The following is a 22,868-nucleotide window of genomic DNA, read 5'->3' as shown; positions in this document are numbered from 1 at the left end:
TGTTTCCTGGCTTGCTTCTCGTCTTGCTTGTCTTCATTCCATTTCTCAGATAAAAAGATTCTGCAAATCTAGACTGTGTATATCGTCAATATGAGTATCGACACGTCGTGCGAGGCCTCGGCAGGCATACTTGCTTTTGTCGAGCTCGCAGGCAAGCTCATGACCAGCTTGGCAACAATGCACAGCGAAGCATCTGAGAATCGGCGATCTGATCTGAAATTGATGTGCGAAGAACTCATCAAATTGCGGGGTTTAATGGATCATGTTGTCAAACAGCCAGTTGATCCCAAAGCACATCATCAGTCCATCAACGTGCTCGACCTTAATCGTTTGGCGGTCTTGAGCATCCGCGATATCGATATCGTTCTTGAAGAACTCAAAGAAATGATGACACCGGATTTTGGGAGCAGCACAGAGCAAGAAAGGTTACAATCACCCAACAACTGGGCAAGTCCCTTGATTCTCTCCACCTTGCAACATGAGAAAATGAAGCGTCTTTCCGAAACAGTTTCTAGCCACATTCACTCAATCATCCGGTAAGCAAGTTAACCTATGAAAAAGTGTGGCAAACATTCAAATACTGAAACTTGGTTAAGATCTAGGGTAGATCAAGTCAGCAACACTATCAAATCATTGAGTGTCGAGACTCAGCGCTTGCGTCCAGAATTTGAGTCCCGTGCTGATTCACTAACACAAAGTCTTGCGTCTCTTGGTGCTATGCTACAAAGAGGGTCGACTAATGCAAATTGGCAAGGTGCTAAGACCGTGTTCAGTCAGCAAAACATGTACGAAATGCAGTCTATTTTGCGTCAATTGACTCAATCAGAAGACCACATGATTGCAGAGAAGATAGTTGCCAGCCTCAACTATGATAGTAGGCCCGTTCGTCATGATTCTGTTCCCCAGGCGCACAGAGATACCTTTCGTTGGGCGTTCGAATCGCGACTCGCAGAATGGTTTCTGTCAGGCAGTAGTACATTTTGGATCTCTGGCAAGCCTGGATCTGGCAAATCGACTTTCATGAAATTCATATCGAATCATCAACAGACAAAAGATTTGCTTGGCTCCTGGGCGGGCGCCAAAGAAAACCTTGCGATCGCGGCCCATTTCTTCTGGATTGCAGGGACCCCGATTCAAAAGTCATGGCAGGGACTTTTCCAGTCGTTGTTATTCGACACATTCAACAAGCAGCCTGCCGTGATTGAACTCATAAGTCCGAGGCGATGGAACGCTGCCAAGGAAGGCAAGTGGCAAGAAGCTACGGAGCCTTGGTCAGTAACCGAGCTTGGTGTCGCTCTTCGGTCATTGGCGACTACTCCAAATTTCCCACTGAAGCTGTGCTTCTTCATTGACGGATTGGATGAGTACGATAGCAATCATGAAGAGCTCTGCAACATACTTCATGACATGGCTCAATCTCCACACATTAAAATGTGTCTTTCAAGTCGCCCTTGGCCAGTGTTTGAGCAAAGATTCGGCACCGACCCTGCCAAGAAGATGGATATCCACGAGCTGACAAGAGACGATATTCGCAATTTTGTCCATGATCAGCTACAATTGGCTGCTGGAAACGAAATTCGCATGACCGAAGAAGACAAGGATGAAATTTGCCGGGAGATTGCTTCCAAGGCAGACGGTGTCTTTCTTTGGGCTTTCTTCGTCACAAAGACTTTGAGAGAAGCCAACGCTCGTGGAGACACCTTTGCGGATCTACATCATCACTTGAATGGGCTACCAAGAGACTTGGAGCAACTATTCAGGACGATGCTTGAGAGTGTGGATGTATCTTCGCACCCAAAAATGGCAGGTATCCTGCAAGCAGCTTCTCACGCTCTAGAGCCACTCCATATCGACTTGTACGCAGTTTTGGAGAAGGAATTTGATACCCCCAAGTATGCACAATCCTGTCAAATACAGGGCATGACGTACGGGCAACTATCCATGCAGAGAGAACAGACTGCTCGGAGCGTCAACGACAAGACTAAAGGGCTCCTCAAAGTTGTTCATCAGCGATTCGAGTTTCTACATCGAACAGTTAAAGACTTTGTCTTGACAAAAGACATGGGCGATTACTTGAAACAAAAGCTGCCACCGTCCTACAATGGATACAAGGCTATTGCCACTGCTTATCTCGGATTCCTCAAGACCACGAGCCTGGACGGTTCCATCGTCGCAGGAATCGTCAAGCTGGGTCAAGGACGGAACTCCGGAATATTCACTTCTCACTTGAATCAAGCATTGATCTATGCAGCCGAGGCCATTAAAACCGATCACTCGAGGGAAAGCTTGAGTTTGCTAGATGATTACGATCATTCTGTCGAGATGATGATTCGCATTGGCCATGTCACCGTGCGTGGTATTGCTGCATCAGGAAGCAACCCCAAGCTGCTTTTCCGCGAGGAGCTCCTTCGACATAACCTAGCTCCTTACATCACACAAAAGCTGCGGGATGATCCCGACTTCTTGGAGCTGCTTGAGGACCCTCCGCTCTATTTTGCATTGATTCCCATGTCGCTGAGCAGTGGAGAAAGCCCTGCTCCCGTGCCAGAGGTCCTCGAGATTTTGCTGCGCATGGGAGAAAATCCAAACTTTACAACCAAACGGACGCTCTCGACAGAAGTAACAAACAGTCTTTCGACACAACCTTCCCCGTGGGTGCTTTTTGCCAGGGAAATAATGTCCGTCTTCAACATGCTGTCAATAGCGTGTACGTTTCCCGCGATGCGCTTCAATGATTCTCTCGACAAGAACTTGTTCGTGCTTCTACTTTCCCACGGTGCCGATCCCAACGCAAGCCTCTTGCCCGAACGCCCTAAGGGTTCTCATACGGTCTTTTCGCACTTTTTGAAGATATCCGTGTCAAAGTTTCTCGGCAGCGAGTGTTATGAAGGCTATCTCAGGACCCTGAGGGCATTCCTACGTGCGGGAGCGACCTTGGGCATTCCAGCATATGAAGAAACGGCTACCAAGTCTGGCGACATGGGCGAGCGAAATCATGGAGCCCAAGAAGAGGCGGCGTATGGAAATTTGGCTCGAGATCGGCCGTCTGAACTAATCCTAACATCATTCTGCACTTCATTGAAGGGTCTGTTCACGAGTCTGTCGGCTGATCCAGAGCGTACCAAGTTCATACAATCCGTTACAGCAGAGCTGATATCCCACTGTTCTGGGAAAAGGGAAGCACTGGAAGAAATATCTTCTACACTTTCGGAGGGATGTCCAGACCAGATGATGGGAGCGCTACGGTCGATGATTGATGGTGAGTTGATGGGCGTGAATCGAGGTCTCAAAAGATATCGGGGCAGCTGGGATCAGGATTCTCTAGAATCAGCGGTCAAGCAGTCAAAACAGTGAATCCCGGGTTTTCACTTCAATCAGAAGTTTGCGTTTTTCCAGATACCTGTCACGATGTGAAAATTCAGTGTTGCAATCGTTGTCATTTGAAACAATTCCTGAACAAGTCGCCGATAGATATTTAAAATGAAGCATAACATGTCTATTAACGCGCCAGATCTATCCCAGAATGCTTGTCCAAGCAGGACTAGTTGTCCCAGTTCCATCAAATCTGACAAGATAATAGCATACTGTTGTGACAATATTGAATATGGTGATTGCAACGATATTGCTCGCCAGCGAGTTCATGCGAACAAAGCTCATGACCCGATGATCGAGGCCAGAATTGACAACGTGCGCGCTGTATAGTACCGAGAATATGGGGCGCATCAATACTGCCTTGATCCTCTGGGCCAGAGATCGATCGGCAGTGTCGCTCTCCTGCGCTACATGTGCCGCCGTGTCCGTCGTCTGTCCTGTTAGAGCAACGTCCGTCTCTTGTGAGGTCCCGGGAGCAGTATCATCGCCGCCGAGATATGTGTCCTCGGCATAATTCCTCTCGGCTATCTTCCTCCCCAGGAGATCCAACAGTCCCGCCGCCACAAAGCTCGCGGATGCAGCGCAAAATGCCAAGAATGCGGCATACAAAATTCTATCCGAGATCGCATTTGCCTTGATCACAAAGGAAGGCACGGATGTTGACGCGGCTTGGTTAATCGGCGATGTCAGAATATGGACTGACACTGGCAACAAGACGCCAACCGCGGATAGAATCCGAGGCGGCGCTGGGTCTCCCTGACTCCAATGTACGACAATCCCCCTGGCCCATAGTATTCCTTGAGCAATCGCAGCAATTTTCGTGATGAGTTCGATTGACGTGAACGCGAGCCTCACATAAATGTACTCGGATATATCGATTTTCAACAAAAATCCAATATTGTACCATATCCATAGCCAGCTATAAATTTGACTCATGACGATCAAGTAAAACAGGACGAATGACGGATTCTTCCAATGGGCACGCTCGGGTAGAATGACGGGAAGATTTCGATACGTTTCCAATCCAGTTAATTCTACGATGAGTCTGGTGGCCGATGCAAAGAAGAAGATGGAGGCGGCGAATTGGGTCCCGGGGATTCCGCGCATGCTGAGTATCTTGATAGTCTGGGGCAAGACGGCAATGAGAGCAATCGCCAGTTTGACCATAACCACGTTTGGTTTCAGCCGTGCTCGGATCCTTTTCGCGGCAGTATGCCTTGGTAGAGTGACTGGGGCGACGTCTTGACCAGAAGTGCGCCGTCCCTCGCGGATGGCTTTGCATAATGCGTAAACATCCACGATGCCGTCCCACAGACAAATGCTAGGAAGAGCTCTCGTTAAGCTGATGTTGCCGCCGAAGAAGACGGTGTCCAATCTTGTATGTGTGGGTTGACATACTGCCGCTCCGGCCAAAGTGATGAGAACCCAAAAGGCAGATTGGCCGGTGACCTCCTGGGTTGTTGACTGTGTAACCAAGGTCGAACTGTTCATGGTATGATATACAGCATAAATGATCACGCAAAGAGGTTGGAATCTTGGGATGACCGGACCATGAGAATCAATATCATCGCGCGGAGGTGCTGCGCCGCAATGCGAGGCTCTCTAGGCCGCCTATCGTGGCAGTGCCCACCAGGTACTTAAGCGAGGACACGAGACCTAAACCACCTAACTACATCTGGACGACTATCTGCATGAATCCCCCGCTGCGCAAAATACGCCCATGCAATCATGGAGATTCAAGGCCAATCACTTGTTTCAAAATTGTTCGACAGAGATTTGTTGGAAATTTTGTGTGAGGAAACATGGTCATGGCAACTTTTAATGACAAAAGCCGTATCGTCATTTCATAGTAAGACACTCAAGGAACGTAAAAGGCTATATCGTTCCCCTGGTCAAATCTTTATCTGAGCCATGGATACTCAATCCTTCCTCATTATCCCTTTTCGACTCTACCACAGTCGCACTCATCTCGGTCGACGACTCCTTGGTAGCATATGACTTTCTTCGGCTCATGTAGTACGAGTTATCCTTGATCGTACTGCTGACCCGGCGCGTGACTCGGACCAGTATCAGGCGCAAAGTCGGCATGCACGTGCACATGATGCCAATCATGATCTCGAGCGTCGACCAGAAACAGACGTTAAAGTAGTCCCACGTCAAGTTGATGGAGCCCTTCATGAGCACGAGAAATACCAGTCGAATGACACTAATGACGGTTACACTGAGAGATGCGATTACATTAGCATTCGACATGGGGTCAGCAGCTGGGGTTTGTTAGGATAAAACTTACAATGATCCGACAACAAACATGGCGCCGACTCCTATCTTCTTCCATTTGCTCAGCTGTAGCTTCCGGAGCTGGTAGATTGGTATAGTGATGAGCCAGAGATCGATGGCGATGCTTATGGACCCGTTTGCCCAGGCCAAGGCATTGAAATCGATGCACGTTCCTTGGCTGCCTTGGAATTGATTCCAAAAGTGAGAAAGCGGTACGCATTGACCAAATGGGACCAGGACAAAGGTGATGCCATAGAGGAGGTCAAACAGTCCCGTCAGGAGCAGTATGCGTCGCACATTTCTCCCCGGAAAGATGGTCAGGTAGAATGCAATCATGGATAGCTTGAGCATAAAGGACTCAAAAAAGTAGAGGAGCTCCATGAGCCAGAACCCAATGGCAAAACGTGTCAAGGTGTCTGGAGCTAGAGTCCATATATCCCGGCCCAGGCCGTTGGCCATGAGAAAGACATGGTTGACCACGGCCGAGGGAATACAGGCAACCCATGTGGCGAGTATAAACCAGTCGTCGGCGCGCAGACCAGTGGTAGTATAGAAGAATTTGTATATCAATCGGCTCCATACCGAAATGGTGGCGAAAACCATTAATATTACAGACATTTCTAGGTAGTCGACTCTCGCCTCCCTTGGTGCTGCTCCACAGGTCGTTTGTGTGACATTTTTGGTGACTAGACATGTCAGTCAGTAATTGGAATTATGACGGTTTTCTTCAAGACTTTACGAACCCAGTGCTTCCGGTATTGTACAATGGCTCATTACACAGTCTTCCACATTGGATTGCAGCGCCATGTTTGTGCATTGGCAAGCAAGGTCCGTTATGCTGCATGTCGACACTTGAATAGCAGTCAATAGACAGCTGAGCTACGGTCCGTTAGCCTGTGTGCGTGAGAATACAAAGACATGCTGATTCCTACCGCACACTTTGGAAGCTGGTCCATGGTTACCGAAACGCGAACTGCCGCTGAATATCACGAAAATGCGCTGATGATAGATCGGCAGAGCGAAGCAGGCTTCGAGCCGTGCTCAAGAACCAGTGCTTGTTCTGTAAAACTGAGCTCGAAATCCAATAACTCGATACATGTAGTTTGACAAGCCCGCAAAGTGTATAAAGAGAACAGGGGTTGGGTAGACATTTATCTCTGCAATGAAGTGCAAGGACCTCTGTCCGCAGCCCTGGCACGTGGAGAGAGAGAATTCCGCATCATGGCGGACCACTTCCACCGGGAGATCGACACTAGGATGCGCTCCATATAAGATATGTACACGCTCATGCCTTTTCTATAGTGTAGCCAGTTTCCGGTGTACCCTATGGGATCTTCTGGTACTATCAAACAGGTATGTCAAACCCACTTGCATGAATCACGCATTCCTGAACTCTTACTTAGTACACTATTGAGTGGTGCTCTGTTCGCTCTGTGCCGGGTGCCAGTGCATCCCTAGCCCATCTGAGATAGGTTGGGGGGTTGTGATGCATGGTCGACATGTCGATCCTATACGGATTCGCGCGAACTCCCTGATCTTGGCATCGCTCAAGGTTTGGCGCATGGACCCGTTGCAGCGCTATAACCGGGCGGCGTCGCTTGTCAGTTTTAAGGTACTAGGTTAGTGGCTTGGGAAATTCCCAACTTTTGCGACCCCCGGATATAAGCACATTTGGAACTTATGCACGGTGATGGTCCCCAAAAGCCAATCTCGTTGAGAATTAAGGAACTTCTGTTTCGTGTGGCAAACAGCTGTCAAAAGGAAAAGATGCATTAGTCGAGTCAGATGTTTTGCGCTCGGGTCCCCTCCAAGCTGGGCAGCCATGTACTGAACATGACTATAGCAACGCACACATCAATGCGTGCTTCAAGTCACAACCTTGACAGGGTGACAATAAGACTGTGGGTTTTACCCGGCTCATCAGCCGAAACTTAAAACCCCAAGTATCGCAGGATTGTGACTATGTATGAATACAATGCATTCAATCCTTCTACCAGTAACAAGTCACATCAAAGTAAGGCCCTCGCTAAACAGGTTGTCAACCAGTAACTACCTGGGTTAGGTATGTACTGATAGTTTTAATGCTGAGTACTTGATGTTCAGGGTTCTACTTGCGATTGGTGGGCCTTGAAATTGTAACAATAGCTTGGAATTGTGTCGCATCCGTCAGTCAAGATTTCAGGCAAGGCAAACTAGATGAATCCTTCAGTTGGCATTAGGTTTCTAGTGATTTCATACCCATTTTTCGCGATTGCCAATATCATAGTGCTGTGTAGATCGATAATTCCGACGAGTCCGTCAGTTAAGCATTGCAAATTCTATCCTCTACCAATGAGCAATGACATGGTTCGATAAAAATATGTCTATTCGCTTTTCTGGTATTTTTGCTCAGGTAGAGATTGTGGTTCACTGTCTTGCGAAACCGAGTCTATTTTCTGAGAGCTAAAATACCCAAGTTTGGCCCCTGGATCTAGCTCACCCTCCTCTTCGTCCGATCCCACTTCGTAGGTAACTAGCCCGACTGTTCGTGGCAGGCTAATAACACACACCGTCTTGCAACCGTTGGCTTCCTAGCCGCCATTATTTCGAGGGAGCGTTGTGGGCTTTTGCCGTATCCGAATGGGTCTGCTAGTATATTCTGCAGTGTCTGAAGTGTTTCGCAACAATATTAAAGTCCACTATGTAACATGCACCAGCATTTTGATGTCTTGAGTTGAACCGACGATATGGACAAGTATTATCAAAAATACAAGATGTAAGAGCCTTCAGATAAGTAATTGAAGGCAGCGAACAGTTACAAAAACCTAATAAGCCACTACGGTCCAACTGTCTTTGCCCTATGTGCGGGTCCTTAAAATTGCGTTGTTTTAGTGTATGAGCAGGACCATTGGCGTTCGGGTCTTGTACAAAGTACTTGTCCCGTTGATCATGGACCTCCAGCCGAGCATGAAAGAGACAATCTGCTAAGGTAAGAATAGGTCTTGGGCACAGAGTTGGGTTCAAGGCCGTTGTCACCAGCGCTCGCTTCAATCTTGACAAAGACAAAGTCGATCAAAATAACAACACGCCTTGTGACCATCAGCGCTCTGCCATCAACCGGTGAGCAAAGGTTCAAAGTGACATAAAACCGTTGCGGGAACTATAAGCGGGTAAACGGACGCTTTGGTGCTTGTCGCTGCTTATTCTTTGGGTCTTTTGCAAAGAGAAATGCGCTCTGATGAAAGGAACTGATCCATAGTTTATACGGATGTTTGGCCAGAAAAGGTGTTGAAGCACCGAAAATGGAAGACTTGCGTTGGTACTAGACTCGATTTGTCCCAATGTCCGTGACGCGTCTTAGTCTAGGCCGTCTGTGCGAGAGTTCTCAGAGCTTGCTATAACATGGAGGCGTACCATGAGAGTGTGTTTGATTTGAATTTGGTTATCAGATGTATCGCCTTTGTCACGTAGTAAAGATCTGTACTTTAAGTTTGGCACAGACTCTTTGTACGGCACATGTGTCCGGTCGATCACATCGGGACCACACTAGTTTTTTGGGTTTTAGTAGGGAGCATGTGCAAGAGGTACGCTGGAAGATATTCACTCAATGATTGGATCTGACAAGATGCTTCTGGATCCATGATTGGTGAGATATTGTGTATTTAGCGAGAACGAGCCTTGAGTGCTATGCTTTTCTCAGCAAGAATGCCCAACTGTACTTCCCTCAGACTAACAGAATTATGTAGGAACTCTGACAAGAAATTAAAATCGTCCATGCGCTGTGCAGCCTGCTCACTATCGAGGGGGGGAACATGGATAATGACATCGGCGAGTGAATTTGTAATTTCAAACAGTTTTCTGAGAATCCCCGAGCCATGTCTCTCGATGCTCGGCCTCCCAAGGAACACGACGACTTGTCGCAATTGTTGCGAGAGCATAACTGGAAATTGCAGTGACATTGCGTTTGCCTCGAGCGATGCCGATTCCGAGGACAGGAGAAAATTCGATATCGCGAGCTGCCAAAGAAGCATGAGGAGCCATTGTCTTGTTATGATGATGTCTGCCTTTTGCAGAGTTGACAAACAAGTAACGCCAGGTGGTGATGGGTCAGTATGCGTGTGTGATGCTGTCTCAATCCCTGCTACATTCTCTTGTCGATAGGCGTCACATTGTAGTTCTAGATCAATATCGTACAGACCATTCAAGTAATGCATCTTGGCCTCAATCCAAGCAGCTGTCACTGGTTCAGGAGTGTGCTTGTTGGAACTACGCCAATGTCGGACAAAATCGTCATCCAAAACGCTGAATAGCTTGATTAGATACTGCCATCCCACGTGAATGTTGATTGGAATCGAGGCATCCTCTCGTGGCAAGGACACGTCGGGTGGAAGTGGCGGTAAAGCGGGTGGGTAATCAGCCATGATGGTCAAGAAGCGTTCGTGTATGAAAGCTTCCCAATATAGCCGAATACGTCTAGTCTTTTCAGAGAGGCTCAGTGTGCTTTTGTGCTTTGTGCCATGCTCGGCATTCACTGTGCAGAGTTCGGAGCTGGTGACCAGACGGTCAACTCCGAGAAGTTGTATCATGCCTATTGCTTCTCGCAAGATCAGGAAAGCCTCGGCAAACTTATCAACAGCCATGAGACAAATCTCAATGAATATTGCCGTCATGATAAGATGTGCCGATAGATATGGGTGCAAGCTTGATGAGACGACGCTCATTGCTTGTGTCATGACAGCACTGCGCGCGGTCATGGCAATCCCCAGAAGCTGGTGTATCAGGTGTGACTTGTCATGGTCAGCCTGCCAATCTGGCGTTGTGAGGTTGACTGTCACAGCGGCATATGCGTGTACGAGAGCATAATCGACTGGGTTCTCGGCCTGATCCATGCGGTCAATAGACTCTAGCATCTCTGGCGGCGATATGATGGGGTTCACTTCGTAGACGTAAAGAGTATAGTCGCCAATGAGCCCTCTGAAGAAGTCTCTCGAGAATGAAGCCGGCAGTGTCCCATCACTACCACCATTACCGCCACTCAATTGCGGTGTTACACTGGCTGGGCTGTTGCCACTAACCGAATGGTGGTTCAGTGTCGCTCCAGGGCTACTCCGCGGGGCATTGCCCACTGTAAGCGACGTGGGATTTCCTTTGAGCTGCGCTATCACAGAGCCTCGAGTGACCCCGCTGCGCGAGCTCTTTGACCTTTGTGCCGAGTAGACGCACCGCAAGCCTAAATGACTGCATTGCTGACAGCGATTGGTGTCGCCATTGCATTTGACTCTACGAGCGCGACAACCATCGCAGGCCCGGCGTATCCGTCGAAGCGAGGGGACCGAATCTCCCTGTTGCTGTGCTTGTCCATCGGCCATCAAGTTGAAGTGCACTGATCTATGTCAAGGATGAGAGGATCGGCAAATCAGGGAGGGAGGGAGAGGAGAAAACAAAAGGCTGCTTACCCCAACTCAGCGTTGTGCCGACGCCTGAGCGCACACACCATTGAGAATTTAGCGGTCTTGGAAGTGCCTGGGTTAGCACACATGTTAGCGTCTACAGGTACCCGCATCTCGGCAGTCAACCGCAGATCTCATCATCGCTTCAGAGCTTCTCGTGTTGTACCAGCGCGCCCGCCATCTTCGCAAGCTATTACTTTACTGGTGTCGAAGAATTAATCGCAGTGCGCAGCAGTCAGATGACACATTCAAGTATTAAATTTATTGCCTCTAGATTCAAGCATATGCTCTTTTCCCCTTCACTAGGTTACTAAGCTGATCGTCTCACAGACGTCATTGCACGTCTTTATGCTACTTCCACCTTTTCCGTATTTTCTACGTGTACCATGACCGACTTCTCCTCTAGACTTTCTGGGTTCAACTCATCGACAGCCGTCGACTTGAACTTTCTGGCCGGCGTCTTTCTCTCAAAGAGCGCATCAATTTCTGCAAAGGTTCTGTCTTTGGGCTCAGGTAGTCGGAAAAATGTCCAAATAAAGCATAGAAAACATGTCCCTGCCCAGAAGAAGCCACACTTGGCACCCCAGTTCCAGGCTGTGGGATTCAGCATGGATGGCGTAATGATGGTTGCCACGATGCTAATCAGGTTGTACATGTTCCTTGCCAGAACAACCGACTTGGTCCTCAGTCGAGAGGAGGGCAGCTCAGCCACCAGAGTGTAACAGACGGGTCCGACCGTGCAATCGTAAACAAAGGTAAACACCAGCAGGAGAGACCCAATGGCCCATTGCGCCGCCGTGTTGGACCGGCCGGCCAGCGAGGTAAAGCCAATGGCCAAGAGGGCGACCACCATACACCCTTGGCCGTACAAGTAAATCGTGCGACGGCCAGCTCGGCCCATGAGGAACCACGAGCAGATGGTGCCGACTCCGCCGAGGCAAAATTGGGCAATAGTCATGGTGAAGGCGTTGCTGACGTCTAGGCCGGCTTGCTGATAGAAGTAGCTCGAATAACCCATCAACGGGGATCCAGAGAGCACTTGAGAGACCCAGCACATGCAGACTATTTCGGTGCGACGCAAGTCGAATCCCTTGAAGCAATCAAGATAGGATGTTCCCGCTGAGATTGCCTTGTTATGTTCGTCCGTGTAAATTATCATGGCGACTGTCTCATCGACACTAAAGGACGAGTCCGTCTTGCATGTCAGGCGCTCCAGCGATCGTTTCGCGTCTTCGATTCTTCCTTGCCGAACAAGCCACCATGGTGACTCTGGAATGAACAAACAGCCGATGAATAGGGGAATGGGCCAGAACCTGTGAGTCTTGGGATTAGCCATCTTGTACATTATCACATGCGATGCGAATATAGTGCTAAGCATCTGCATTTGTCGCGGGCTGGCGCGGGAATATTGCTTGCAACAAAAGGAAAGCACAATCATAACTTACCATTGTACTGCCACAGGAATTCTGTAGCCCCAGCTATCTGCACGGTTGACGAGAGCTCGCAGCAGGCCCGAAGCAATGATTTGGCCAAAAACCCAGCACAAGTTAACCTGAGGAGACCCAAACGTGTTAGCTTCTCGATCTTCGCTCGATCGTGTAGAAATTCCCACCAAGCACAATAAAGGTGTGGAAGAGGTATTTCCTGGGACAAAGATGCAGGACCGGGAAACACCTTCTCAGAGGGAGATGATCCCTGGGAGACATGCAATAAAGGGAAGAACACCAAAAGTTTGTAGTACTTACATAGGTGGTGAGATACGCTCGGAGTTGTGTCGGGACAACTTCTGATGCATATGTGCACGCCAGAGTCTGGAAACATCCGAACGGAATGCCGAGAAGGATTTGACCGCATAGAAACATGGCGATGCTATTTGAGAAAAATGGGATAAAGATGAATGAAACAATCAGGGTGAGTCCGCCCATCATGGTGTATCTGTAACCAAATCGATCCGCAATGTAGCCATTGAGGAAGAGACCAATGATCTGGCCTACCAGCGATCCCATGTTCAAGGCCGTCTGCCATGTAGCTGATAGTTCGTACGTCCCGTCTGGTTGTAGATCGCCGAACCGTTCTTCGAATGGCGGAAAGCCAATGAGACCGCCGAGAAGGATAAGATCGAATCCCTCCATAACAATGGCCGTGGACAGCATGATGGACCAGGCTACACCTTTGCGATACACCTTGAGAGATTCAAGAAATCCCATTTCGTGCTCGGCTTGTGTAGCTTTGGCCGCATCTCGAATGCTGTTGAAGGCTGCATTGTCGACGGCAGACTGTTTGGGATCGTTGAGATCAGCCATGTTACCGGCTCGGAGAGGTGATTTCAGAAGAGCAATATGAACAAGTTGTAAAGATTTGTGCTCAAGAGTCAGGACGCAAGACTCATGATATGCTCATGGTAAATGCTTCGATCGACGTGGCGGAGCCATCCCTTCATATAGTGAGGCTCTCCTGAGAGAAAACCCGCGATATTTGTGCTTATACAAATCATGGCGTTTCCAGGATTTCCCAACTTTCAATACAGGAATTGGAGCTGAAAAAACTCGGATCGAGATTGACCCAATCAAATATGCCATTCGGCGATACCATCGGCCGCTAAGCGGCAAGTCCGGGGACGGCGAAATCTGGGGACCCCAAGCGCTAATGCATTTTCCCCATCATATGAGTGACATTGGTGTCTGGGCTTTCTAAATCGACATGGGGCCTCTGCGCCGTGAAAAGTTGATGCGAGAATTGAGCGGAGTTTAAAAAAGGTAGCCAAGATGCCCAGAGAGTGGAAGAAGTCCCGATGAAACCCGTCATCTGCGGTGATGACGTTCAAGTGATTGCTCGAAGACAAGATAGGAATATAGCGATTGGTTAGGATAGGTCTCAAATGCCTCTCTCCATGCAAAGGCGGAGATCATTCACCTTACTGCTTCTTGTCGCATTTCGATCGGACCTCATAAACACAAACATCAAGGCTTGGTGTGTATATATCGATCCAATACCTCCAATGTCGATGTGTTTGTTGCACGTTTGTTGCTTTTACCATCACCCCATGACATGGATAATGATTATTTGCGACGCGCAATCATGCGCGAAATATGAGCGAGATATCGTCCATTATTGAACCATTATGGTCTTTCATCCATGGTGACCGTCAGTCTGGGCAGTATTCAATCATTCGATTTTCTGGGGTGCATGTATGTAGGTGTATGCAACCCCCGCATATATGCTTAGCTCGCTTGGGTGCTGCCAACATGCCGCAAGCGGTAAATGGCATTGGAGCAGATACTCGCTGAATTGCTCGTGGAAATGCGCGAGGATTGACCTCGGGGCGACATTGGACCAATCAAAATTATAGCTGAGCAGCGAGACCCTATCGCTGGAGTGGCGCACTATAGCGCATGGTCTACACCTCGGACCGAGATATCGCCAATGAGAAACCAACGTGCCGTGCGGAGTATTCTGCGTTTGGAGCCCTCAAATGAATCGCCCAACGGTTGTTTCGTCAGTATAAGATTACATTGCCATGTGGTTCGCAGTTCTATTCATGTCTTTTTTACTATACCTTGAACATACAAATCTGAGAAAACAAAACACCACTCCTGAACGCATCTTCCCCGACTTTAAAGTGTGTGTGGCTGTAGCTACTCTTTTCATTCGTGTTGAGTTATTGAACAAATCCTGTGCCACTTGGTCATATTTCTCCCAACTTGTAAAATGCCTTCTGCTGAATCTGCAGCAATGCTGGTGCCCAGCGCCAGCTCGCAGAAATGGTGGAAAGAGGCCGTCGTCTATCAGGTATACCCGGCCAGCTTCATGGACTCCAACGGCGACGGACTAGGAGATATCCGTGGCATCGCTTCCAAGCTCGACTATATCAAATCGCTTGGTGCGACCACAATATGGGTCTGCCCGCATTATGACAGTCCTCAAATCGACTTGGGTTATGACATTTCCGACTATGAGTCGGTTTTCCCACCCTATGGCACGCTGCAGGATATGCAGGACCTCATAGACGGGTGCCATTCCCGGGGGCTCAAGATCATTGTCGACCTCGTCATCAACCATACTTCAGATCTACACAAGTGGTTCCAGGAGTCTAGATCGTCCAAGACAAACCCAAAGCGCGACTGGTACATCTGGCGCCCCGCCAAGTATGATGCCGACGGCAAACGTCAGCCTCCCAACAATTGGCGTTCAAATTTTAGCACCAGCGCGTGGACCTGGGACGAAGCCACGCAAGAATACTATCTGCATCTCTTCTGTCCAGAGCAGCCCGACTTGAATTGGGAGAACCCAAATACCCGTAAGGCCATATACTCCTCCGCCATAGAGTTCTGGCTCAAGCGCGGTGTCGATGGCTTCCGCGTTGATACCGTCAACATGTACAGCAAACCGCAAGGTCTCCCCGACGCACCAGTCATCAACCCAAAGGCAGAGCACCAGGTGGCTTCCACCTTGTACTGCAACGGACCGCGGATGACCGAGTATCTCTCTGAGATGAACGCCATCATGGCGCCATACGATACCATGACGGTCGGAGAGTGCCCGTGCACACCAGACCGCTCGCGTGTCCTGCAATACGTATCAGCCGCCGCCAAGCAGCTGGACATGGTCTTTCAATTCGACGTTGTAGACGTGGGCCAAGGAACAGAAGCCAAATATGACACGACGCCGTTCAACTGGAAGCTTCCCGACCTCAAGCGGGCCATCAACAATAGTCAAAGCCTCATTGTCGGCACCGATGCCTGGACCACATCGTTCATGGAGAACCACGACCAGGCGCGGTCCGTCAGCCGCTTCGCATCCGACGCCCCCGAGTTCCGCGTCGCCTCGGGCAAGATGCTCGCCCTGCTCAACACGACACTATCCGGCACGCTGTTCGTGTACCAGGGGCAGGAGATTGGCATGGTCAACATGCCCAAGGACTGGCCGATTGAGGAGTACAAGGACGTCGAGTCGGGCAACTTTTACCGCTACGTGGCCGAGGCCACCAACAATGACCCCAAGGCCCTGGCCAGGGCCAAGACGGCCATTCAGCACCTGTCGCGCGACCACGCCCGCTACCCCATGGCCTGGGACGCCTCCCCCCAGGGCGGCTTCTCGACCAACCCGGCCACGTGGATGCGCGTGCACGATCTCGCAGGCGAGATCAATGTCGCGGCGCAGCAGGACGACGAGCACAGTGTTTTGGGCTTTTGGCGGCAGATGCTGCGGACCCGTCAGGACCTCGCGCGGCTGTTGGTGTATGGGTACTATGAGATTATCGACGAGGAGAACGAAAAGGTGTTTTCGTATTGGAAGACCAATGGTGGCGACAAGGCCTTGGTCGTGCTCAATTTCACGTCGGAGGAGCATGTGTTGAGTCTGCCGGACACGGTGACCGCGGATCAACTCAAGCTGGTCGTGTCGACGTATGGGACACCGCAGAGTGCTGTCACGACATTGAAACCATACGAAGGCCGCCTTTATGTATTGGATCAATCGGTCTAGTTGAAGACATGTTATTTTGATTACAAAATACCCGAGATATCTGTAGGTAGATGGCACAATTTTCAGGACTAGCAAATTGTCGATGAACTTTCTAGCCAGGAGTTACGATACTATCTTGCGGGCCACCTGCAATTGTTTCTTCAACTTGTGATGAGTTTGTTTGAAGGAGATTGACAAGAAATTTATTACCCAGCAAAGGTCTCATGCGCCTGCAGCTTTGTCCCTTGATCTTGAACCGTGATTTGTAACCTCTTGCGAGTTGCGCATGTCGGGTCCTTTGTATCATATTCACCGGTCGATGTGTATTGATAATAGGTGTCCATGTAAGCAGTGAGAAGCTCATCAACGGTCGTGTTCGAGGTCCCTGGCTTCTGGAGGAGTGGAGAGCCAAAGGTCATTACAATCTCAATCGGACTAAGCGAGACTGGAAGCCCGAGGGCATGGAAACCCAGATCCATTCCAAACGACTGCCATCGCCACCAAGACGGCTATGGCCAGCACCCCCACCCCCACATGTAATCGTACCAGGATTCATATATGAAGACTGGTCATTGAGCGATGAACTGGGTCAGCGGGCTTGAAGCGTTCGGCGCTGCCAAGGCGATACGGACAACGATCTCGTTGGGCTTTGCTAGAATGTCCTCGATAGGGTCACTATGGCCAACGGGACCGGTACCATCACCACCGCCGCGAGCCAGGTATGTGGCGGTGAACGGTCCACTGGTGTCAAACGCCCATCCATGTGCGTATGGTCGCTTCTCTCCCGACGGGTTGAAAAAGCTCTCGCCAAAAATGCTCAAGCCTCCAAAGATGGGTTCACAGCCACCTGGTGTAGGGGCGGTTCGGAGCGTAGGCACAACAGAAATGATTCTGGCGCGTGCTCTTTGGGTTTCCAGGTTGATGACTTTATTTCTCACGGAAAAGGGGTAAGTAATCACTGCGTGGTGGAGAACACATGTAACCATTGTTGATACTCCGCGGCATGATTTTCGTTTTATGTCATCAGAATGGTCGTCGTTGTCACCTATGTTAGTCTCTGCATAAAATATCATCAATTTGAAGTCACTAGAGCTGCTGCCGTCCACTCTGTTCGTGCCCGTTCTAAAAACTACAGTGGCATCTCCATCACCGTGTCCAAAGTTGGCATAAAAGCGTATGTTGCGACGGAGCTGATGTATCGGAATTCCGAAGAAAATCGGATAGCTATAGGGCTGGAAGAGTTTGGCGCCATACCGGCACTTGAGAGGCTTACGAATAACGTATCTGCTGTACTTTTCAACTTTGATAACAAAGGTATGTCGCATCTCCATCACGAAAACTGGACATTGAATTCAAAAGGACGCAAGATCTTGGGGGAAAGAGCTTGTCATATTATGAACAGCCAGGCTGGGCGAGAAATCCAACACGGGTTAAAATGATTGCTTATAAAATGCAGTGTCGCTTACAAAAGCGGAATTGATTAGGGTGAAGATTAATTGGTTTTGACTGAAATTAATGAATATATTGCAATTGCACACCACTAGTGTGCAAAGTATCGTGTAAAGCGTGGTAACTTGTGATGCACAGCACGATATGCCACAGAGCATTTGTCAATATATCCGTGCCCAGCAAACTAGAAGGTAAAGCTGTATGTATGTATGTAGCTCTGTGGTGCTTAGCCATGACCGTGGGCTTGGGGGACTTGAACTGGGCTCATGCTCACCGAGAGACTTGACATCTGTCCGGGCTTTAGAGCTACGCATTTTCTTTGTGTATACATACCTACACGGCGAGCCTGGCGATAAACGCACACAGCTGCATTACTCTTGTGCTTTGCAAAAAGGCCAGATGAGATTGCTTGATGCATTCGAGAATGTCAGCTTCACATCCCTGGGCTGGCACATTTCTAACTATGGACGTCGACCACTTGAGTGCCTCCATCATGTTCTGACAATAACCACCGTCATAACACAACGTGCCCCACGTATCTCACATGTGAACAAGATCACGACCCAACTTTCAAGTCTTGATATGATAAACCAGAAGTGTGTATGAATTATAAGTATAACCGGTGAAAACCGTATGTAATCGAAAGAATTTAACCTGTCTGGTCTATGTAGTATGTGCCCATTTTGGTCCCTCTACAGAAAGTTCTATCGCTTTACGCATATATAGAAACAAAACCCATGTCATTCCAGGTCATAAAAAAATGGTATTTTCGTTTTCTTTACAAATATCGTTGTTTTTGTTGTTGAGGGCTTATACCGCTTGCGAGGCTCCACTTCTGATGGAAGTCCGAGCCGACTGGACATCTACCACGACCGTCTCGTCGATTGCATTGGCGATATCCCGCCAGGAAAAGTTGTCGTTGAGCCAGCCAACGTTGATCTCTCCGCAGCATATGACAAAGACCGTCTGCTTGCCATCCGTTTCCGGACCCAGCTCAACAACGGTCGGGTTGATGAGCATGTTCATTGCTATTGAGCACGTCGAGGCACCCACGTCTGATTTTTCAATATCGGTGCGCATGAGGGTTCCGTCGTCTGAATTTACTGTAAGGGCAAGGCTTCCATCTGATTTAACCTGGAACCCGTCGCATTGGTCGAGGCCTTCGGCTACCAACTCTACTGGGCCAGTAATCCGTACGGGCTTTTCTGCGTTGCTCTCGTCCAGCTCGAATGGCACCCGATATATTGCGCCTTGGCTGTAATTGCAGAACCAAATGTGATCATTGACAACGGATATCCGATTGATGCCGAAAAAGTCTTCGTTGCTCTTGGCATTCATTGATTTTGCGTCGGCAAGCAGGATTGAGCTCTTGGCTGTTGTGACGTCCAGAACTTGTAGGCAGCTTTGTGCCGAGTCGGCCACGAGGAGGAATCGGTCCGTCACTGGCCACAGTCCGAGGGGCAGCACAATGTCTGTGATATCGCCCTTCTTGGTGGCCTTGGGCTCGCCCTCTGTGCTGAGATCTAGGTGCCATATTGCGAAGACCTCCCACCGTGTGTGTGCCAGGTCACTCACTTCACACGTCATGACGCTATATTCGTCGGGTCTGCCAGGAATGCGCGCCAGATTCATTGCGGCCGCCACGCCTGGGAATTCGAATACTGGCTGTGGTTCGGCATCTGGGTCCGCTGCGTCTATGTCGTAAACGACCGGCGCGTCGAGCCGCGCCGCTAAAATATGGTTGTTGGGCCGGATGGCAAAGCCCTCGAACCAAGAATCCGGGGGCAGCTGCGTCACCAGAACGACATCCAGGTCGTCTATGCTCCCGGCCATCGTTTCCTCTCTCTCTTGCAAGTCGGCTCGGTCTTTTTGGGGGGAGGGTTAAAAAAGAATGATGGTTTGTCGATGAATGCCAAAGAATAAGTTTTTGAGTAGTAGTAGTAAAAAAAATGAAAATGCGACAGACAAGCAATCAGAAATTGGAAACCGAGTGAGGGGAGGTCCAGGGATTGAAGTGCAGGGCAGAGTTCATGCTAAGAGGCGGAATACTGTCCGGAAGGCTCCCGACGAGTCAGACACGGTTACATGCCATTAGTGTTCAACTATCAGGTCTAGCGTGTCTCTAGTCGGCGCTGTCCGCCAGGATTCACGCCAGAAACCTGCAGATTTCAGCTTAAAAGGTTGGTCCAACTTCAGACAGGGGTGGCTTGCAAGATGAATCAGCTGAATAGCACATGCTATTGCTATCAAGGGTAACCTGGGGGGAGGTGGAGGAGATGGGCACTGGATGGGCAAGACAGCCAGACAGCTCATGGCCGGTGGGGGGAGAGGGATGGGGACCTATCGCAAGCTCGACTGCTGGATTGGCTGGTCTCCAGGTGCTGTGGGTTGACTGGTTGACTGCTCTTCACCTGAATATGCTTGTCAGTTTGTTTACTGTGTACTACAATACATGAGCTCAGACTCACGTGATCTTCGTTCAAGAGGAGTCTCAATCCACTCACCCACGATAGTTTTTGAGTTGCGAGTTCTAGTCTCTTGTGGCCACTTTTGTTTATGCAAAACCGCTGCTGCTATGCGAACAAGGCACATTCAAGGTTGCGGATCCCCCAAGGATGCTGCGCGTTGCTGCGCATATGCATGGTAAATTTGTCGTGCTTGTGTCCTCCTCGCAAGGCCTCGTCGTACGTACTTTGTTCGCGGCATTCCCTTTGGCCGGTAGCTTCAACGTGTCAAGCTCTTTTTGATCGTCGCGGGGTCCGCAGATCGATAGCTTGAACCGGATCGCCGCATCTCGGTTCAGGTACGGCGAAGATCTCCATTGCCCAAAGACCGATGGATGCAAAAGCCCGCACAAAAGCCTCTCAAGGCCTCGTGTACACCATGGTAAAGGCCCCGCCAGGAGTCGCGGGACTCGGAACCCAACTAATCCTCCCCTGTTGTTTGCTGGTAGTGCTGGTGAGATGGGCTCTTTGATAGGCAATGAAAGCGGTCGGAGCCCGACATTATGTGGTTGGTTAATTGTAGCATAGTACGCAGCTACAGGCATCCATGATCCAGCAGCTAGATACCCTGCTATTGCGGACGGCTTGCATTTTGACCCTGAGATACTGCACTGCTGCAGTTGGCACCCAACAAGATGCACTGCCTACTACCATGTTTCTTGTCTAGTCGTTCGAGGTGCTGCGCACAAGACCCGAGGAGATAGCGTTTCAAGCCAGGACACGGCAAATCCCATATTCAGCTACTACTCCGTATTGTGGCTTTTGTGTCGTCGACTCGCCGGTTCAGTTCCCATTCGATGAGATCTTGGGGAACGACCAGACCTGTGTCTCTGTACCCGGCGCAACTTCGGTTTAGCTCCGCACCTCCTCGAAAAAATCCCAGTCCTGGTTTAGCTCATGCTGAAGGCGTGGGGACCCCTTACTTCAGAACTGGCTTAGCTCAACTTACCATCTGTCGGTGCTAGTCGGTGCTGTATGCGTAGCGTACGGAGCACCTAAGCGACACTTGGTAGAAGCCCAAACAAACCACATGGCCCGTCACAACGTCTTTCATTTTCAAAGGTAGGCAGCGGCAGAGAGTCATGTTCCCCGATCTTGACCGTGAGCCATGACTTGTTACTTTCCAGGCGTCATTGGGCGGCCTCCGTACCCCAAAGGCACATTGAGGATATCCCGAACATAAATGCCGGAAGCCAGAACACTGGACAAAAACTATATTGCCAAAAACAAGAGATCGGTCGAGGCTTTGCATCATCCCATGCATATACAAACGGTCCGTATACGCCAGGGAAGAGGACGCGGCTGAACGGCCTTGAATCAGGTCCCTGTCGGCCAAGACTTGGAGAACCCGCAGACGGACCAGGTTGGATGCAACAGCATATTTTTCACATTGTGGGGGTGAATGGGCAGCAGTTTAGCAACCTCCCACCATCCAAATGGTACAAGAATTTCGGTGTTTGATCTCACCAAGCTCCCAGATCGGCTCTAGAAGGAAAACCTGAAGCTGCTGACGTGCCTGACGACTTGCTAGCCATCACTAAAGTTGCCACGAACTGCACGCTTGAACTAGCCTCCGGGACAAGTCCCGGCATCTGGGCCTGGGGAACGTGACTGGTCCGTATTCAATTCACTCAGATATGTGCGTAGCTATGACAGATGACAGACGCCCGCATTTTTCAACGTTGCATTATGTGGAGAGAGAATTGAGCCAGATCACGGTCTGGAAGCAGGCCCGCGTATTTCTTTGCTTCTTTGCTTGAGCGGCAGTTATTATATCATACGATTAGAGGTTGCATCTGTACAGATACCCATGGGGGTGCATGTGAATCGGCTACCGCTACTACATGTTTGGGACACTGGTGTGCATCATACACGTGGATGGTAAATGTATCCGATATCTGTATGAGAGTGGATACGCATCATAATCTGATAACCTTTAGACAGGTTACCATGTACACCGTATTACCTAACCAAGGTGTGGCATTGGATCGCCTCCATCGCACCCACTGGCCAGTGACTAGGTCAACCCCGGAACAACTTCACCATTGGCGTCGGGCAAAGACGGAGAGACTAGGACTGCACTTTTTCAATTCCCGCAGTGATGTGTCGGACTGCTGGATATCATCGCCTATCGCCTATCGCTACCGTGCTAAACATGTTTGTACATATCGCAACTACCCAACGACATGGAAATGGAACACTTATTGTGGTATTCTGTGCAATTGACTATTGTGGTGGATGACTGCCAAACCGCCCGCGTCGGACCGGACTCCCGTGATACTTGATCTTCATCACAGGTATCGAAAGGTTGGAGTGGTAATGGCGGTTACTCACTGCAACGTGGATAAAAAGAGGTTATTGCATGGATTTGGTG

General features: G+C 49.6%; 8 protein-coding genes across 8 annotated transcripts; 2 read left to right on the top strand and 6 right to left on the bottom strand.

Annotated features, from left to right (window-relative positions):
- Positions 1-90: 90 nt before the first annotated feature.
- Positions 91-3,354, top strand: PFICI_00070 (uncharacterized protein; the record flags this gene model as incomplete). The annotated part of the gene is made up of 2 exons (XM_007828651.1): positions 91-536; positions 603-3,354. The coding sequence occupies 2 exons, from the start codon at positions 91-93 to the stop codon at positions 3,352-3,354; spliced, it is 3,198 nt and encodes a 1,065-aa protein (XP_007826842.1).
- A 159-nt stretch (positions 3,355-3,513) lies between these two features.
- On the bottom strand, positions 3,514-4,863 carry PFICI_00069 (uncharacterized protein; the record flags this gene model as incomplete). Its single annotated transcript, XM_007828650.1, has 1 exon — positions 3,514-4,863. One exon carries the CDS (start codon positions 4,861-4,863, stop codon positions 3,514-3,516), a length of 1,350 nt encoding a protein of 449 aa, XP_007826841.1.
- Positions 4,864-5,247: 384 nt separating this feature from the next.
- On the bottom strand, positions 5,248-6,456 carry PFICI_00068 (uncharacterized protein; the record flags this gene model as incomplete). Its single annotated transcript, XM_007828649.1, has 3 exons — positions 5,248-5,593; positions 5,663-6,335; positions 6,393-6,456. The coding sequence occupies 3 exons, from the start codon at positions 6,454-6,456 to the stop codon at positions 5,248-5,250; spliced, it is 1,083 nt and encodes a 360-aa protein (XP_007826840.1).
- Positions 6,457-9,290: 2,834 nt separating this feature from the next.
- On the bottom strand, positions 9,291-10,997 carry PFICI_00067 (uncharacterized protein; the record flags this gene model as incomplete). The annotated part of the gene is made up of 1 exon (XM_007828648.1): positions 9,291-10,997. The coding sequence occupies one exon, from the start codon at positions 10,995-10,997 to the stop codon at positions 9,291-9,293; it is 1,707 nt and encodes a 568-aa protein (XP_007826839.1).
- Positions 10,998-11,424: 427 nt separating this feature from the next.
- Positions 11,425-13,381, bottom strand: PFICI_00066 (uncharacterized protein; the record flags this gene model as incomplete). The annotated part of the gene is made up of 3 exons (XM_007828647.1): positions 11,425-12,391; positions 12,524-12,630; positions 12,824-13,381. 3 exons carry the CDS (start codon positions 13,379-13,381, stop codon positions 11,425-11,427), a joined length of 1,632 nt encoding a protein of 543 aa, XP_007826838.1.
- Positions 13,382-14,786: 1,405 nt separating this feature from the next.
- PFICI_00065 (uncharacterized protein) lies at positions 14,787-16,562 on the top strand (the record flags this gene model as incomplete). The annotated part of the gene is made up of 1 exon (XM_007828646.1): positions 14,787-16,562. One exon carries the CDS (start codon positions 14,787-14,789, stop codon positions 16,560-16,562), a length of 1,776 nt encoding a protein of 591 aa, XP_007826837.1.
- Positions 16,563-17,110: 548 nt separating this feature from the next.
- Positions 17,111-17,527, bottom strand: PFICI_00064 (uncharacterized protein; the record flags this gene model as incomplete). Its single annotated transcript, XM_007828645.1, has 1 exon — positions 17,111-17,527. One exon carries the CDS (start codon positions 17,525-17,527, stop codon positions 17,111-17,113), a length of 417 nt encoding a protein of 138 aa, XP_007826836.1.
- Positions 17,528-18,800: 1,273 nt separating this feature from the next.
- On the bottom strand, positions 18,801-19,823 carry PFICI_00063 (uncharacterized protein; the record flags this gene model as incomplete). The annotated part of the gene is made up of 1 exon (XM_007828644.1): positions 18,801-19,823. The coding sequence occupies one exon, from the start codon at positions 19,821-19,823 to the stop codon at positions 18,801-18,803; it is 1,023 nt and encodes a 340-aa protein (XP_007826835.1).
- Between the last annotated feature and the right edge of the window lie 3,045 nt (positions 19,824-22,868).

Source organism: Pestalotiopsis fici (genome assembly GCF_000516985.1).
Source record: "Pestalotiopsis fici W106-1 unplaced genomic scaffold PFICI_Scf_1, whole genome shotgun sequence".
In the NCBI taxonomy this organism is placed as follows: domain Eukaryota; kingdom Fungi; phylum Ascomycota; class Sordariomycetes; order Amphisphaeriales; family Sporocadaceae; genus Pestalotiopsis; species Pestalotiopsis fici.
The sequence above is the reverse complement of the archived record's forward strand: the minus strand, read 5'-3'. Positions and strand labels throughout refer to the sequence as shown.